This window comes from Pipra filicauda, unplaced genomic scaffold (assembly GCF_003945595.2).
Source record: "Pipra filicauda isolate LSUMZ 115617 unplaced genomic scaffold, ASM394559v2 scaffold197_size1571708_pilon, whole genome shotgun sequence".
Classification (NCBI taxonomy): Eukaryota; Metazoa; Chordata; class Aves; order Passeriformes; family Pipridae; genus Pipra; species Pipra filicauda.
This window is the reverse complement of record NW_024104306.1, coordinates 1197111-1215295: the sequence shown is the minus strand read 5'-3', so window position 1 is coordinate 1215295 and position 18185 is coordinate 1197111. Positions and strand designations below refer to the sequence as shown.

The window sequence follows — 18185 nt, the reverse complement described above, 5'->3', positions numbered from 1 at the left end:
TTTGCCTGCCAAAATTTGGTTTCATCATGTAAGGAATATAAGACAATATTTTTGCTAATCAATTTATTGCCCCCAAGTGGAAGAGATTTTGAGATATCCCTTAAGGCAGATGAACATATTGTGTTTATTATTTTACAAAGTAAAAATACATCTGGCACTCAAGTGGCTGTAGGTCATTCCATATATTGAGTCTGTATCCCACAGAAAGTTCAAGTAGAATCTCCTCTTTGTTCTTGGTCATCCCTGATGATCGACTGATGAACACCCCTCACTCAAGAGCCTTAATGGGTTTATAGACAGGATGGGTCTATTGTTACTAATATAAAATCAGGGATCCATTTGTAGGGAAGTGTTCAAAACTACATGAGACACAGACTGCTGTAAAGTTGAATTTGTGAATTGTGTGACCTACTCTGCATTTTCTGTGTGGTTACCTTATCTGTGAGACAGTGATCCAAATAAAAACTAATCAATTCAAAATTCATGCTGATGTTAACACACAAAATTGTTATCTTATTTCTGTCACTAAGTTCAAGCAGGAGAACCAGAATATTTAGAGCAGCCATCAAGAACTGATATTTCAAAGCACTTAAAAGAAGATTCTGTACAAGCAATCAATAAAGCTTTAGCTGAACAAGAAGATAGAGGTCCAGAAGCTATAATGGATACGGTGAGGATATTTTGAAGCTTGAAATACTTCTTTTGCTTTTTTTTTGCAAATGGAAATGATAAAAGCTGATTAAAGGGTGTGTGTCTGGAAACTTTGAACTGAAATTGGTCTTTCTTCAGGGATTGTCCAAACTGAAGTCCATTCAGAAAGTGTATCCAACAGTAATGAATGTGGGGCAAAAAAGAAATACTAAATACAAGTTCTCTGTGGAATTAAAGAGCTTGTCAAGAGTACAGCCTACTGTTCAAATGAAAATCAGATGTTTGTGCCCATAGTCTTCTAAAAATATTAGATGGTTCCATGTATTTTTGAGGAGAAAATATTGACAGTCTGTGTAAAAGACTTGAAAAATACTGCTTTAGACATTGAGGTTTTTGTCTGTGAAATATAAGATTATAATTGAGTTCCCTTGAAAGACCTGTGGCAGTTAATGCAGCTTTCAAAAATAAGGGGTTTTTCAACAATATCCTGTAGCTTTATGCAGATTCACAACTTGATGAAAATTACTTTTTGTGATTCATAGGATGCATATATTAACTTTAAATGGTGATAAGAATTAGTGTTGGTGATTCTGCTTTCACTTCATACAAAAAATACTAAGAGGAATGGGACATTATTTTATGGGTTATTAATGAAACTAGTATTTAACAGTTTTTTCTTCCAGCAATTATTTTTTTTGCTTCTCTATAAGCAGATGGCCACAAAACCAAGGGTCATTAAAACACTACATGCATCTGTCTTGAAACTGTATCCATAAGGATAAGACATAAGAAGTGTACAGTATAGTTTCCTTAGGCACCCCTAGTGACCACTAGAGATATGAACAGTTTAGATCTCCACAGAATTTGAAGCAGATGGTTCAGGTATGAACCCTCATTAAACAGCAGCAGATCTAGCCATAGATATCTTTGGGGCCAGCAGGAAGTCCTCTTAAAGCCTTTGAAAATTGTTGACAACTTGTTGACCTGCTGTGTTTTCCACTCCTCTCTCCCGTGGTGTCAGGAAAGCAGGGAAACACACTTTCTCTGGTAAACTGAAATCAGAGTTAACAGAGAAACTGATCTAACCCTTGATGAAAAGATGCTCTGCCACTAATGCTTTAGGCTACTGTATCTCTGGTTTTTTTGGGTTTTTTTTGAGTTCTCAGAACCCAGAACAGCTTGGTGGGAACCTGTTTAATATGATTTACCTCCAGCTGAAGGGGTAGCTATGCAGTTACCAAGCCCATGATAAAATGTCTTTCATAATGCTGTCCTTTTCTAGGGTTTGTGGGCATCCATCCCAGTGGTTCAAGTCTTTTAGTTCAGGATAATGACACCTTGCACAGTGGTCAGCCTTAGGGCTTCACAAAGCTGTGGTTGAGGAACCACATAGGAACACCACGAAGGCTTGATGAGGCAGATGCAGGTTGTATTACTCCAGTCTTTTCCCTGCAGCAAGAAAAATATAAAAGAAAAAAAGCCAAACCATGCAAACTCTTTTATTTAGAAACGACTGTACTTCAACTGTTATAATCTAAAGCAAATTTCGAGCTAATCTGAAGGTGCTGCGTTAATGTTTAAAAGCTGCTCTCTGTATACTCAAATTTCACTTAGTGGAATTGTGCTTTCTTCTCAGTGTATCAGCGTGCTTTCTAATTATTCTGCTTCTACGTACATTCAGACATGCAGCCATATATTCCATTGTTCCTCTTTTTGTTTTTCCATTTTTAAAAGAAGGAAAGCCAACATCAGAATATGTAACCTACAAGATTGTAGGTTAGTCATCACATGTTCATTTTGTCCATTTTCTGCCCTTCTGCCCTTTTTTTTCTGCCCTCTGATTGCACAGTTTTCCTTTGTATTTATATAGTGTTGGGTGTAAATAGATAACGGTGTATATTTCTGGAATCTTTGTTAAAAAATGGGGCTATTGTTATAGTTGCAGAAGTAGCATGGCACTCTGTGATTGCTTAGATGAGAGTCAAGATTTAAGTTCTGCAAATGTTGTAAACTGCCTATTATTCAGTGATAGACCATAGAAGCTGAGATTGTGTCCATTGTTGTTTAAAACTCATTTTAACATAGCAAGAATTTCAGTGACTAGCAAAATCTTCCTCTGATTTAGTTTTTGATTACTCTTCTAAAAAATAAACCTTTTGAATGTAATGTACCTTGAAATATTTTTTAAAATATCTTGATTGTTAGAAGTTGGTTGGTTGGTCTTTTCCCAGAGCATCAGGAAATGTTAGCCTTTGGCTTGTTTCTGTCCTTTAGTATGAATTCAAGAGGTATTTCAGATATGAAGTATCTGGCCTGGCCCTGATCAAGACCAGGTTGGATGGGGCTCTGAGCAACCTGATTTAGTGGGTGACATCCTTGGAATTAGATGATCTTTAAGGTCCCTTCCAACCCAAACCATTCTGTGATTCTGTGATACATTCAGTAATTTTGGGGTGAAATGTATAAGAAGTGGTGGTTCATAGACTCATCCTTTGCCAACTGCCTTAGATCTGTAACAGGTGTTAGAGTTGCAATACTGGTATCCTAACCTGTAAAGATATAATTAGTGATTAAAAAATGAATGAAATATTTTTAATAATTATGGCTTAACTTTAAAATGTACTGCTTAAAAATATCACTTATATTCTCAGTTTCTTAATTTTTTCAGAATTTCAGCAGTGCACATCACTGTGGTAGATCAGCCTGTCAGTTTGCATCTCTCCGTAATTTTCTGTATTTTCTGATTATTACTCTTTTTTTTTTTTTCCCCCCAAACACATACTGATAATGGTTTTCTTCTGCAGAGCTCTGATAATGCCCCAGCTCCACCAGCTCCTAACCAGCGAGTTGTAGAGGTGGCGATTCCTGATGTAGGGACTTTTGTGATTGAGTCAGAGGAGGGGGGTTATGACGATGAGGTACATTTGATTGCGGTTGTGTGCACCGCTCCTCCTCGGTGCTTTCCTGTGCTGCCTGATGAGAAGTTTTGGCATGTTTGCACATAGTGACACTTAACAGATTTCTGCAAAACTAAATGCTCAGCGATTTGTAATCTTAACAATATATTAATTTGTAATGAAATATGAAAGGAAAGCACTACCTACTCTAATTGGGCACGCTTTGCATGGTACCGTTTACACTGGAGGTGTATTTGTCTTTTCAGCTGTGGAAGTTGAATGTTTGTGTTAGGCCAGGTAGCCTTCAAAATGCTGGTGATAGACTGCACACCGCTCCATTATTTAAAAAGTGACAGGACAGTGAGTGATGTTCTTAATGTTTGTGCTTCTGTGTCAGTCCAATAAAGCCAATGTTCAGGTCTGATCTCTTATTTGCCAAGGTTAAGCTTTTCAGGCTTTGGGGATTAAATTAGCCGTGGAAATAACCTGAAACTGATGTGGCTGGTGGAGCTGACTCTTGCAAAGCTTAAAAAAAAATAAATTCTTTTTTTACAGGTCAGGCCCAGGGTGGTGCATGTACCTGGTACTACTTGAGGAATAAACGAGAGGCCAGTTGTTATCCTGAGAGACGTTATTTTTTGCTGCCCTATTTTAGCAGTAAAAAGTAACATTAAAACTGCCCTGCCTTGACACTGCCTACTCTGTGAATATTTTGGTTGGGGTTAGTGTTGGGGCAGCCCATATTCTCAGGTGTCTGAGCATGTGTTCTTGAGGGGCTCTGGGGAGCTTTAGCTTCCCTAGGCAAATGGATATTTCAGGTCATTCTGCCCTGGAATTGTGATCAATTGTAACTGGGATTGTGGGGTGGGGAGTAAAATGATTTAATTGACATCATCACACTGAGTTTAGCTTCTCACAGATGTGTAGTCTCCACCTTTAAAGACATGAGGATTTAACCTCATATAGTGACCTGCTTTTTTGTTTGTTTTTTTCCTTCTTTTTTTTTTCACTGTTGTCCCCATGCCATTGTCTTTCTAGAGGAAAACTTTCTTGCCTATTTCCCTGTTCATTTTGTGTGTTTACTTTTTTTTTTTTTAATGTTCTTATGTGTGGGAAACTTGCAGGGTGTTTCAGGTTCTTCATCTTTTCTTGCTGTGGCAGTTGCTGTACCAGCTATACCAAGGAGAGAGCGAGAGTTTTTCTTTGCTCACAGTTAACAAAGGAGAAAAGCTTTTCAGAATAACCTAAATGTCTCAAATTGTATGTAATTGATGTGAATAGCTGTGAGATACGTGTCTTATGTTTGGCTTTGTGTTCGTTAATTGTTTTGGGTTTGATGTTTAAGAATTTGTCTGCAAATGCTTCAGGAAGCAATTGCACTTGTAGCAATGAATGAGTCTCTGATTTTGATGTTGAAATATGCATAAAATACAGGAAGTGTGGTTTACTGTGTTTTAGTGTAGTGTGACTGGATGATTTTTCTACCTGAAACTTTTTTTTTTTTTTTAAATCCTTTGGCCATGGGTAGCACTCATTCAGTGTGCAGTTTCTGCTGGATACTAATGCTGAACGATGCATGTTCCTTTCCTGGGAAGTTTGGACCATGTAACTTTTTTGACACAGTTTTCTTCAATTTTTTTTTTAATAAGATTCCTTTGATGTTGTTACAGTAAAACTATATACACATGCCGTGATTTGATTTGCAGAATATGCACACCTGATCTGTATTGAAGTGTGGCATTTCAGTGTATGCATGCATTAAGTTGCTTTTTATCTTGCATGAGACAAAAAGCATATTGAATTTGGTCATTAAAATATTAATCATTCAAAACTTTTACCTTAAATCCCTTGTGGCAGGTCATGCTGACCCCGAACATGCAAGGTATTATCATGGCTATAGGTAAAGCCAGGAATGTTTATGACAGGTGTGGGCCAGAAGCAGGGTTCTTTAAGGTACAACTAACATTTTCAACTTTTTCTCCTCTGACTTTTCTTGTTAGATATGCTATTCCCTCTACCCTTTGAAGTTTATTAAGTCTTTTCTAGCATCTATACGTATTTGTCTATATCAGTCATCCATTTAGATATTTCTCCCTTGAAAAGTAGACAAATATTTGCCCTGTTTATTTCAGTAGCTTATATACCTTTCTCCATTTTAGCTTTCTAATAATAGTAGTGAGGAAAATAATAGTAACATGAAACCTAGATATGTAATCAATAAGAATATATTCCCCTCCCCTCCTTTTAGTAACTTGACTTTTGAGACATCAGTTTTTTCACCCAGGCAAATTAATGTTTAATCATTTGTTGTTTATTTTAAAAAGATGTTCTTGTTTAATACTCCTTAAAAGATTTTTAAAAAATCTAAATTACTTTCTTTTGTGTAACTGCATGGATGTCAGTACTATTTATTATAAAATTTTTTATTACTGGGAATTAGACATTAGGCTTGTTGTGGTTATTGCTCTTCACAAGGATGCCAGATTTAAAAATGTGTTAGTTTTCTTAAATACACAAACTTCTGAGCGCTTTTAGCTTGTAGTCTTTTCAGGGTATTAGAAAGGGAATTACTTTGACATGATGTAAAATCCTCTCAAATGTGATCTGGAGAGGAGGAAGAAGTTTCTTGCCTGTTACTGAGTAGCAGCCTGTTTTCTTCTTAACTGTTATGATGTAGCTCCACTAGAAGAAACTGTCAAAACCCCAAACCCCCCAACAAACAACAGCCAAACAAACAAAAAAACCCTACCAACGCCACCAAAAGGTTCTTCAACCCCTTGGTAAGGAAATTGAAATCTCGTGGGTTGGTTTGTTTGTCTGTTTGTGTGGGGAGTTGTAATGGATACTTAAAGAGGGGTTATGACCATAACATATGTTTGCAGGGTTGTCTCTGTTAACTGTGCCTGCCCTCAGGGAATGGAGAGACACCTGCTATAGCCTCTGTTCAGTGAAATGGGGTTAGTATGGGATTCAGTGCTGGTTGTTTTTTGTTGTATTTTTCAAACTTACTACTGAATGAAAATATATAAGTTTTTTTTTTTATTTTTTTAAGCTCAAAAAAACCACCCTCATTTGATCAAACCACTCCTTACCAGAAAGTTTTTGATTATACCTAATTATTTTTTTTAATATGGAGGGTGTTTTGATAGTTTTAAAACAGAAATGTTGTTCAAAATAAAATTATATTTAGTGCTTCAGAGTTATCAAGACAATACTCAGTTGCAATGTTTTTCAGTCTTTACCTTTGAATGCTTAAAAACTTCTGCTTCACGGGGACAGAATTTGTCTTTGAGGTAAAAAATGTTTTGACACTAAATTGTTGGAAAGTAGAAAACTTTCCTTACTCATTTTCTATGGAATCATGTATCCAATGGCTCAGAAGAGGTGGAACGTGATTAATTTTCAAGGAATGAATTAGCATGAACATATGCAGATGAACTGGTCCTACTTAGTAACAAAATTCAGGTTTTGAGATTTACCAGATGAAACCTCACATTTCTCCATAAGCTTATTGTAAAAGCTTCTATATCTTTTAATGCTGTTATACTCTGTGTTTCTTTGTGATTGTTTTTTATGAAATAAGTGATTTCAGAAAATTTTGGGGGCTTTTCTATATCTTTGTTTTAGTGTAACTCAGGTGAAACCCCTTTGATGTGGGTCAACTGCCAAGGTAGATCTCAGGCTTAAGACATGACTAAGATTCAGATATTTCTTGATCAATGACCTCTTCCAGTCATCCTCCCTTAAAGTTTATCGACAGCCCTTGCAGAATGTTTGCCGTGATACTTTTTTCTACTGTCCCTTTTTCCTGTATTTTGTGTAAAGAAAGTGTCACTTTTTCATCGTACATAGGGTTTCTGAACCTGTATTATACCATATTATTTAAAATATGAATATAAAAATAGAGGCTTTGCATTGCATTTTTTCCTACTTCTCAGTAATTATATGAAAAATTAAAATGTCTTAATAGCAATTTCTGTTTGCTTCTGGCCTACCTCAATAAACAGAGTTTAACTGTTATCCTTGCTGGCTTTCCAATAGTAGAACTTCTGATGTAAGGTAACAGAAACTCTGTTCGTGGCTTGTGGCATTTATAATGTTCTCCCAAACTTCCTTTTTAATGGTAATGCATATGAGTATTTAAAGGTATTGATGCTGAACAATCTCTTAAGTTTTAAAGTTCTCCACACACTCTGTGTTTAAGCCTGTATGATTATTATCCTACCCGCTTGTTTAGTCCTGAAACAAGATATGTACTAGTAGAGGATGGGAGCCCAAATTTCTGACAGTTACCTGCTACTGCCAGGTATTACAACATAAAGGAGTTTGAAATATTGAACAGGGTTGGTTTTTTTTCTGACTGCTTTGGAGCTTTATTTTGTGCAGATGTTGTATTGAAACTATGCTGATGTGTTAGCAAACAATCTCATCACCTCCCTGTTTTGAGAGATAAATGATGGAACGTGTTAACATTTGTCACCATTTTTCTAATTATTTTTCTTCTGTTTTTGTTCCTGCTGTATAGTTTCAGTGAATGAGATCTAATGAACAGAACAAATTATATTCATTAAAATCTAATGTGATGGCACATCTGGAAATGTAAAAACTTCTGATGACCTCTAAAGTTGACCTAAAATATTCAGTGAGGTCTCCATCCTGCCCTATAGGAGGCTAATAATACTGTTCATATTGAGTTATTATTTTCTTTATAAATCCTATAATTTGATTTTTGTTGAAAGACATTCTCATTCTCACTTAGTGTTTCCAAAATCATACATGTTCATTAAACTTCCCGTAGAATTTATTTTATTCATGCATTTGCATTTTAACTATATATTAGAGGTACCTTTTGCACATTATGAGTCTTCAGGAAATTTCATTAAGTGTTGGAAATCTTATATGAGCTTTGGATTGTAAATACTTAAATCTCTAAGGATTGGATAAATCATCTCTCAGGGAAACATAGCACAGGATTGGAACTGCTTTTGAAGTAAAGGTTTACCTGGGATTTTGACAGGCATAATTTGGAAGAAAAAAGAGCAACTTGACAATTTGTCGGGGTTTTTTTGTTTCTTTCTTTGTTTGTTTTTCTAAAAACATAGTTTGGACTTCTTAGGAGGGTGAACTATTGAACTGTCAAAAAAATATTTTATAGGCAAAATGCCATGGGATGTGAATTGTCTTGTTAGTGTTTGTGACGCTGGAGTTTAAAGCCAGAAGGAATAATGTCTATTTTTTTCAAATTATGTAGGCAATTAAATTGGAATACACACGTTTGCTAAAATTAGCCCAGGAAGATCCACCACCTGAATGTGATTATCGTCTGCGTCATGCAATTGTTTACTTCATCCAAAACCAGGCACCAAAGAAGATAATTGAGAGAACATTACTGGAACAGTTTGGAGATCACAATCTGAGCTTTGATGAAAGGTAATAAGATCTGCATGTCTCATTTCCTGTGCTCACGAATGTGCTCTGGTGGGTGGAGACGCCCCTTCATGTTCAGCTCGTGCTTGTATTAGAGGGAAGGCTGGTGGCTTTAGTTGGCTCTACCTCCTAGTGAATAGCTTGCAAGTTTACTTGGTAAAACATACCATCTTCTATAAAAATCTCTATAAAAAGAGTAAGCGAGAAGTTGGGTTTCTATTCATATAAAATAAGGAGAAATACTCAGTGTTGTTCATAATTTTGCACATAGATCTCTGTACCTTCTTTCACTGTGTATTTCCTCACTGCCCTGAAAGCCAGCAGTAGACAGCAAAGCCTTACAAGCTAAGTGAGCAACTGACTTGAAAGCAAGACAGTGTCTCTGTTTCATTCAAAATTCTGTCTACTTAATTACAGAAATAGACAAATTACAAGTTAGAAAACATTAGTCTTATTTCCGTGTAGTGAATAATCTTCTAAACTTCTGCAAAGTAAATGTTGGGCTGTTTCAGGCCATCTGAACTTTTAAAAGAAAGACTGAGCAATGTGGCAATTTAGCAAAATAAAACAAGAAGTAATTCTTTAAATAGCACAGGCCTCCATCACACCTACGTCAAAAGTGCTCTCTCCTGCTGATTATACCATGCATAATAAAAATGAGTAGCATTTTCATACTGGTTTGCATAAGGCTGTAGCTCATACTGTTTGAAGCTGCTGTCTTGTATGGATAATACCCTCTGTGAATTTCCAGTATTATTTCATGATTTCTTGTTGCTTTTTGTAAGGTGCCGTAACATAATGAAGGTTGCTCAAGCCAAACTTGAAATGATAAAGCCAGATGAAGTAAACATGGAGGAATACGAGGTCAGTATTTCTTATGCTTTAAATTAAGTTTTAAGGTGAAATAGTTACCAGTAAGCTGAATTTTGTCTTCACAAATTTCCGCTTATCTTGCACCGAGAAGTTAAAACTGGTTATTGAAAGATCGTTTGTTTCTCCAGAGGCTGTTGTTGGTCTAAAGCTGGTTTTTCCACATCTGTAATTCCAACGTTTGAGTCATAAATAAATGTCAGGTTGGAGTCTGTCCTTAGTTCGTTAACGTGTCTTGACGTCAGTGACAATATTTTGTAGTTTATCACTATATGAGCCACCTGGCTTCTCTAGGCAGACAGAGCTGGCAGTGAAGGAGTGAGAGTGGTCTCAGCCCAGCCTTACTCATCCTGAGAACTGGGTAGCAGGCACAGCCACATTTGTGCTTTTCCTCCAGGTGTCTCTGTGGCCATTCCCATTTTCTTGTGAGCAGCAGATTCTTCTGTGTGCTGCGACCATACGTAACCAGCTTTTGCACTTAATATTTCCTCCTGTGTAAAACTTGGAGAGAAAGTAAGGGCGAATTTTGGATATTAAATAATCGTGATTATATTAGCAAAAATAATTCATCTCACAATTAAAGCTAAGCCTGTAGCTGGTTTTACAGCAACAGCTTCAACTCTATGTAATTATATTCATTAAGACCTCTTAACAGTGCACCACTTACACCTCATTGTTGTGCTGTTAGGTCCAAAGAACTTGTTTAGGAGGATTATGGGAGTAATCATTCCCTCACAAACCAAATGAAAAATATTTGTCACTTCTCATTAACGTGTCCAGGACCTACAATAGATACTCCCATATTACAGTGTGCCCTCTGTAGCCTGTGATGGGAAAGGGCCCTTAGAGTGGCACTTCTGTTTCATATTTTTGGCTGTTCAGGGATCAACATTTTACCATTTTCAGAATGACATTGCACAGAGACAATAAACAATTCTAGACTTAACCTTAAGAGTGGGGAGTTAGGGGTGTCTTCTGTTCCCCTGCAGATGTGCTCCTTTTCTAGCTCCTGAGGCAGATGGTGGTTTCTCCATAGATTGTGTCAGTATTAGTCCTGTATATTGAGTTGGCATTTTATGGGCCCTTTCTCAAACTCCTTCTGTTGAATCTGTAAGAAGCTGTGTCCTATGGTGTGCTGTCCCCTATTTTATCTTTATTGCACAATTGAAAGTTGGCATCTAACCTACTGTAGTAAAAATGCCTTTCTCACTTAGAGCATTTACCTGTAAGGTAAGTGACCAGGAGTCACTTTCTATAAATGGTGAGGCAGTAAGATAAATGTTCTGCTCCAGTACCAACATCTCTACCACAGTCTGAGTTGCATTTGGGTTTTTTGGCACTTCCCATGTAAAGTGTTCAGGCTTTTTCTATGTCATTCTTTTATTGAAATTTAAGCTTAATATTTAGCGTATGAAAAAGCTTTCTAACGCTTCCTGAGTAAATAACTAAATGTAGTGTAGGGAAGAAAAGAAAGAGATCTTATAAAATTCTAACTGTGGTTCTCCAAAGATGCTTTGTGTTCCTTTCAGATAGTAATGCATTCTGTAAGAATAATCTCATCTAGAAATGTTTCAGATATTTAAGAATTTTCTTTTTATTGAGAGAGGGTGGATTCAGGTGGACTTTTCACATATGCAAGCCTACTAAGAGTCCTTAGCACTTACTGTGAGTATTCAACACTAAAAGTGGAAGGAGGGGTGTGTAGAAAAAAAAAAAAGGAAAAAAGAAAAAAATTATATTTCGTATATGTGGATAAAATTCTATTTACCCTTTCTTATATGCAGAGATGGCATCAAGACTACAGACATTTCAGGGAAACAACCATGTTTCTCATGGTGGGATTGGAGTTTTTCCAAAAAAAGAGGTAAGTGTTTGCATGGAGCTCAAATGTAGTAGAGTGATATAAAGGCAAAATGTAACATGGATAAGTAAAGCTATTTTTTAAATTAAGAAATGTTTAATGTATTATTAATTTCAGTTAAACATTTATTCAGTCTATTAATGTCTTCAGTCTTGCATCTGCCTCAGAGCTTCCCACATCTTCTTATTCTTAATCTCCATTTCCAATCTCTTCCCAAGCCATGGGTACTTTTCAGAGCACCCTTCATGTGCTCCCTTATTGTTCTTTCTCTCCTAATCTTAAGTGGTCTGAGTATCCCTCAGCCATAAAAATCTTCTTTCTCTGGCACCACACATGCACGTACATTTATCTGCTTTCATCAGCAATCACATTTAGTCAAGTCCTGTCTTACCTGCCTTTTTACTGGGTCTTCCCACTGAAACAAAGGTTTGCCTTCTGAGCCAAAACTCCACCTGTGATGGGCTCTAAAGGTCTTGAAAGCAGAACATATTTGAGAAAAACTATCATGCATAGCTGTCGTAGTTGTAGCTGATTGTCCTTAGCTCCATGGTGATTCATTCTCTTCTCTTTTTGAATCAAGTCAGGAATTGTGACTGTATAAAATTGGTGACATTTATGTACTTAATGCACTAGAGCTAAAATTTATTCTGATCATGCAACAAGCATGGTGATTAGAGTATAAATGCCTCAAAATGAGAATTAATCAATTCTCATGAGAGAATCCCTCAATGAGAATGGAGAATAAATGTCTCAAACCAGAATTGTTCAGAAGTACCTCATCCTCCCATGCCCAGCCAAAGGAATGAAGTGGTTAGTTGCAGAATATCCAGTGGCTGACATCTGTGGTGTGAAAATTGAGCATTCACATGAGATAGGAATCTTTGATTTTGGAAACAATTCTGTAGTCAATCACTGATTTTTCAGGTATAAAACAGTAGGTAAGGTAATTTATAGTGGGAATCAAATTTAATTCTTTGTCTCTTAGTTGTGTAGTAAATTGCTTCATATTTCTCTTTCTTGTCTTGTATCTTCCCAAAAAAGAAAGGCTTCTAACAAACCAGAAAAATTGATGGGAAAAGGCAACTGCCTTGCCTTTGTGACGCGATATGTGTTTGTATAGTGGCAAACACAATGAGCCCATAGTCCTGATTTGTCTTCTGCTTGTTAGCATATAATAAATAGTACATTAATTAATAATCTAAATTGCAATATGCTGCCTTGGCAGTCTTAACAGTTTTTATGGAAAGGTTAGTCAGAAGATTGCCTGGCTTACTTGAAAAATAAACACTCTGGGGATGTTGCTTCATCCCCTAACAAGGCAAAAAAGTCACAGGCATTGGTGTGGCTTACAGGAACCCTCCTTGTTACCCCTGTACTTCATGTATGCTCTGAGCTTGTAATCAGGAATGGAAGATCTTTGAGTTCCTTGGCACTGGGACTCCAACTGTAAAATACCAGTGTTTTCACTTATTCTCTTGCCATAATATATTGTGATCATGCTACTGTAGGGGAGGGAGCAAAGCACAGGTTTGTGCTCTGTGCTGAACAGCAGTTTTCAGGAGTTTGGTGTAGTTTCAGTACTTTCAGCCTTTTTTAGTAGTTTCGTGGTTTGGTTTTGGTAATTTCAACTTTAACTGTAACCTGGCGTTCTCTCTAGGAGTTAAGTGCACAATGTACCTTTCCTTACCTGCCTTAGGAAATTTCTCTTCCTACATTTTTTTAAAATTTGAATAAAAATGAGATACCAAAGTGTTTGTTTTTATGGTAGCTGCCTAAGCTGCTTTCATTGCCTGTCATAACTGGGTTTTTGTAAGTCAGAGAATTAACCATTTCAGGTTTCTGCTGGAAATGGTGTGCAGCAGTGTGAAGGGAGATTGTAATCTGTACATGAAGGGGTCTCTGTCAATTATTAACTGTTAGGTTTTTGAGTCCTCTCTTACTCCTGGTCTACCAATCAGGCTTGCATTTATCTTCTGCATTTAGAATAAAGACAGAACTATCAACAATCTAACAGCACTTCTGCTTTTGAAGTGCTTTTGTGGCTTCTTCCATCACATTAGATTTCAGGAATTTGGAAAAACTTAAAGTTAGTGAAGATTAAAAAATTCACAGTTTTTGTTTTGGGAGTAAGGTGACAGCTTTGATTCGTATTTGCTGAGGTGCAGAATGCTATTAAGAGATTTATGACAACAGAACCTCAAACCTAATGTGACATAAATGCACAGTAAGTTTTCAGGTCTACTCAAGGCCCATCCAAAGGCGGTTTTGAAGTGAGTGAAATGATACCTCTTGGTTTCAGTGAGCTTTGGATTACATTTCATGTGCAATGATCTAACCTGATAATAAAATAATTTGGGTTTATGTGTGTAAACAACAAAACTGTGTGGTAGAAAAAAACGTTGTGAAGAGATTGGTGGGTAGGGATGGACTAGACATAAAGCAAGTGGAGTTACCTATCCTTCACTTTACCTTGAAGCAGGTGGTACCTGGATGTTGTATCTAATGCTTTTGTTTCTTCACTTCAGCTATATGGAAGCCTTGCTCTACCTTATCTATGCTTACCAGAATAACAAAGAACTCCTGTCCAAAGGCCCGTACAGAGGGCATGATGAAGAGCTGATATCTCACTACAGACGAGAATGTTTGCTAGTAAGTGAAGGGTCAAGTATTATGTTTCAAAAAGTTGAGTTTGCTGCATAGCTTGAATAAAATTAATTAGTAGAAAAGCGTTGCTGTCATGTACAACAAAAGCAAAACCTCCCTCCATTAACAGTTTAATACTTAGACTCCTGTACGGGGGGAAAAAAGAAAAAGTAAAACGGAAAACATTATTTCCCTTTTTTTTTTCCCAAATAATCAGTCATTTTTGATTGATTTGATTGGTTACATTTATGACTGTAAATAGTGTGCTCACTGCCACCGTGTCTGGGCTAGGTAGGAGCAATAATTGACAGCACTGGGGAGCAGACTCACCCTGTTGCCATAGTTTTACGAGGAGCCAAATATTGGAAAAGGCATCAGTGATGATGCCTTGTCTGAAGCAAGGGATTTTTTCCTTGTTATGTCACCTTTAACAACAGTGAGAGAATAAAAGCAGGTGATAGAACCTCAGTCTTAAAAAGAACAGTTGCAAAGTTGGAGTTGGCAGGTATGAAATGAAGTGGCTTCAGGAACAGCACAAGATCGAGTGGATTATTAGAGTTTATATATCATTGCTGTAAATGTTAAAACACAGCTGTGGTTGACATGAATTGGTAATTCATTGGAATTGGTAATTTTGTAGGAACAAAACAAACTGATAAAACTGATGCATGGCAGAATGTGAAATGCTGTATACTTAAAGGCTTTCCTTTTTTGTGGTGGTTTATGAAGAAACTAAACGAACATGCTGCAGCACTGTTTGAATCGGGAGATGATCAGGAAGTGAATAATGGCCTGATCATCATGAATGAGCTTATTGTCCCCTGCTTGCCATTACTACTGGTGGATGAAATGGAAGAGAAAGATATTGTTGCTGTGGAAGATATGAGAAACCGTTGGTGTTCCTATCTCGGACAAGAAATGGAACGTAAGTCATTTATTCATTAAGGTTAAAGGCCCTCGTGCACCTTTTTTGTAAATATGATGTTTCTGATGACTGGAATTGAACCTATATCTTTTGTGCCTTCATAATGTTTTTTGAGCTACCCTGACTTTTGAATAATCCTGTACACATTTAAATAAAAAGTTTTTCCATGTGTTGCACTGGGGTATCAGGCCTTAAGGGAAACGTGCTTTTTGAATGGAGAAACATTTGTGGTGTTAGACCATCTGAAGGGGCATTTATATCAACATCTTTACTATACTAGGAATTGGTATGTCCTAGTTATTGCTGGTAGATCTGTAGAAAGTGGATTATTCCAAGTGAAACTCCTCTTCTTCCCACCCACCATTAAAAAAAAGTGAACATTGGGCAGAAAAGGGAGAATTCTACATGCAGACTTAAGTGCTTACATTTGTTTTTCTCACTTGATTTGCAGCCAACTTGCAAGAAAAGCTGACAGATTTCCTGCCAAAACTGCTAGATTGTTCTACAGAGATTAAAGGTTTCAATGACCCGCCAAAGTTACCCTCCTACTCCACACATGAACTGTGTGAAAGATACGCCCGAATCATGTTGTCACTCAGTCGAACTCCAGCCGATGGGAGATAAATTCTGCGACCTTCCTAAGCACATTGTATAAACTTTTTTAGTTCTTAAACCTTGCCTTCCTGTCACAGGGTTTGCTTGTTGCTGCTATAGTTTTTAACTTTTTTATTTTAATAACTGCAAAAGAGAAATGACTGTCCAAACTTTAGCCAGACTGCAAACGATTAAAGCTGAGAATCGCATGGCACTCAGTCGTTTCAACCAGAATTGATGCAACATGCAAGTCTGATCATTATGGCAAAACTGCTTTTTTGCCATTTATCTGTTACAGTATTACTTTGCTTTTATCTTAAGATCCTTTACTTTATCAACAGCTGTCTGGATCATTTTGTGACTGCAACTACTTTAAGTGTCCAGTGCTGTGTAAATACATGGTACTTGGTAGCTTGTAAATGAAATGAAAGAATAAAGTTTTATTTATGGCTACTTCTGTGTTTGCAAGCAGATACCTTGTATATTATTGTAAAATACGGATATTTTTAGAAGAAATACGGTATATTGATGGGTTACTCAATTTTATAGACAAGGTTCTTCAGGATTTATGGCCAGTTTAGATATACAGGTAGTCGGAGATTACTGTATGTGAATATATTGAAAAACTGTCACAGTATTATACACTATGTTTTTTTGTATATTCTTCACTGATCTGTATGATACTGCACCTGAACACTTTTCTCTGTGTGAATGGCCATGCCAAGTCTTTTCTAATAGTAGGGACTGGCTTCTGAAGCAAAACAATAATGGCACCTTCCTTCTATTCTCAGAAAAAAAAATTAGAGTACAAAAATTAGAAGTATTTTCAGTAGAAATATATTACACCCTCTGAGCAAAATTTCTAGAAATTGATTAAAGTAGAGAATATAAAGGTTTTAAAAAATGGAATTTATTAAGCTTAAAGATTAATCAATTTTTAATTGGTATTTTAGTCATGTAAATGACCAAAAAAAAAAGCTTAACGTTAATTCCTTACTTGAAATGGGTTGCTATTGTTGCAACAAAATATCTCAGAAATCTTTTATCTGTCCTAATTGAATTTCTATTGGAAGTTAAAAAAAAAAATCTATTGGGCTTCTTTTGTAGAAATTAAATGCTGTCTGGTTTTAATGAAGAAACTTAATTATTTTGTGGAAAAAGAGATTTAATGCGTCTGAGGTAATCCTGTTACCTGACACTATTTTGATTCCTACTCTTTATAGAGAACGTTTTGTGTTAGATCAGTAAAATATGTGAATATTTATTTGTATGTTTTTATTGGAGCGACACATCTTTTCCTTACAGGCTTTCAAGTGGTGTTTATTTGAATATCTACTAATAAAAGGCCACAGAGGAAGGGAAGGACCGCCTAGAAATGCAGTGGGCATAAATGAATGCACCTCATGTGCAAGAAATGGCAGAGTTCACCCTTAGCACATATCAACCTTAGAAGCAGTTCACTCTGGATTACAATATACAGTGACTAGAGTGTGACCTTCAATTCAAAATATGTTTAGGGATGTTCTGTTCTGTTTTCAGTACTGCAGTGCTTCATGCAAATTTTTCAAACTGTCCATTTACTTTATCAAATTCTTTCTTTCAAAAAGAATATTGAACTTTTAACAGTGAAATACTGCTCAGGAGCCTTTTTTTTAGGTCTGAAACTATTGATGTGCAAAATATCACTCCTCAAGGAAAGGTATACTTATTATGAAATGGGAGAGAGGATAAATTTTAAAAGGTTTTACATTTTGCACCTGTTCCACTTTGATCTGAAACTCAAGAATATGCCTCCTTAGCACTCTATATTCTTAAACAAGGTCTTGAACAGATCAGACTTCTCACTTGCCTTTTTCAGTAAGAGTAAAAAGAATTAAATGTAAAAGAGCAACTCTGTTTTGTTATTGCTAAAAGGTTTTGAGTTTGAGTGTTTGTGGAAACTTTTAAGGAAAGCTCCCCTCTAACCCTGCAGGAGCCAGTTACCCATATTTGTGTAATCCTTTGTGACAAACACGGGGGAAAAGCCACTCTTTCTAAGATAGAGTAATAAAGTATTTCATTTGGGAAGAATATCTAAGAGATTTAAATCAAAAGGAAGCAAGGAAGGATGAGATTGTTCTTTTTCTTTGTCTTTTTTGTTTTCAGTTTCTTCAAGTATGAAAATAATCCATTGTAGAACATAGTACTGAAGATAAATAGGTATTCCTTTGCAAAGACTTGAGTTTTTGAGTTGAATTGAGGTCTAGTCAAGCAGAAATAAACATATATGCTTTTTACTATTTTACTATATTTTAAATATCTGTTTTTAAACCTTCAG

General features: G+C 36.3%; 1 protein-coding gene across 3 annotated transcripts in view; it reads left to right on the top strand.

Moving 5' to 3' along the window:
* The window catches only part of USP25 (ubiquitin specific peptidase 25), a 96647-nt gene extending 78894 nt beyond the window's left edge, over window positions 1-17753 (top strand). For 2 of the 3 annotated variants that reach the window (XM_039380525.1, XM_039380526.1), the window contains 7 exons: window positions 531-670; window positions 8800-8978; window positions 9761-9839; window positions 11630-11709; window positions 14232-14355; window positions 15079-15274; window positions 15726-17753. In XM_039380525.1, the coding sequence (XP_039236459.1) occupies window positions 531-670; window positions 8800-8978; window positions 9761-9839; window positions 11630-11709; window positions 14232-14355; window positions 15079-15274; window positions 15726-15898 (971 nt within the window). In that variant the 3' untranslated portion in view covers window positions 15899-17753. Of the gene's footprint in view, window positions 1-530; window positions 671-3455; window positions 3570-5405; window positions 5502-8799; window positions 8979-9760; window positions 9840-11629; window positions 11710-14231; window positions 14356-15078; window positions 15275-15725 lie in introns of all 3 variants that reach the window. The other variant, XM_027736442.2, reaches the window with a different exon arrangement.
* The last annotated feature ends 432 nt before the right edge of the window (window positions 17754-18185 follow it).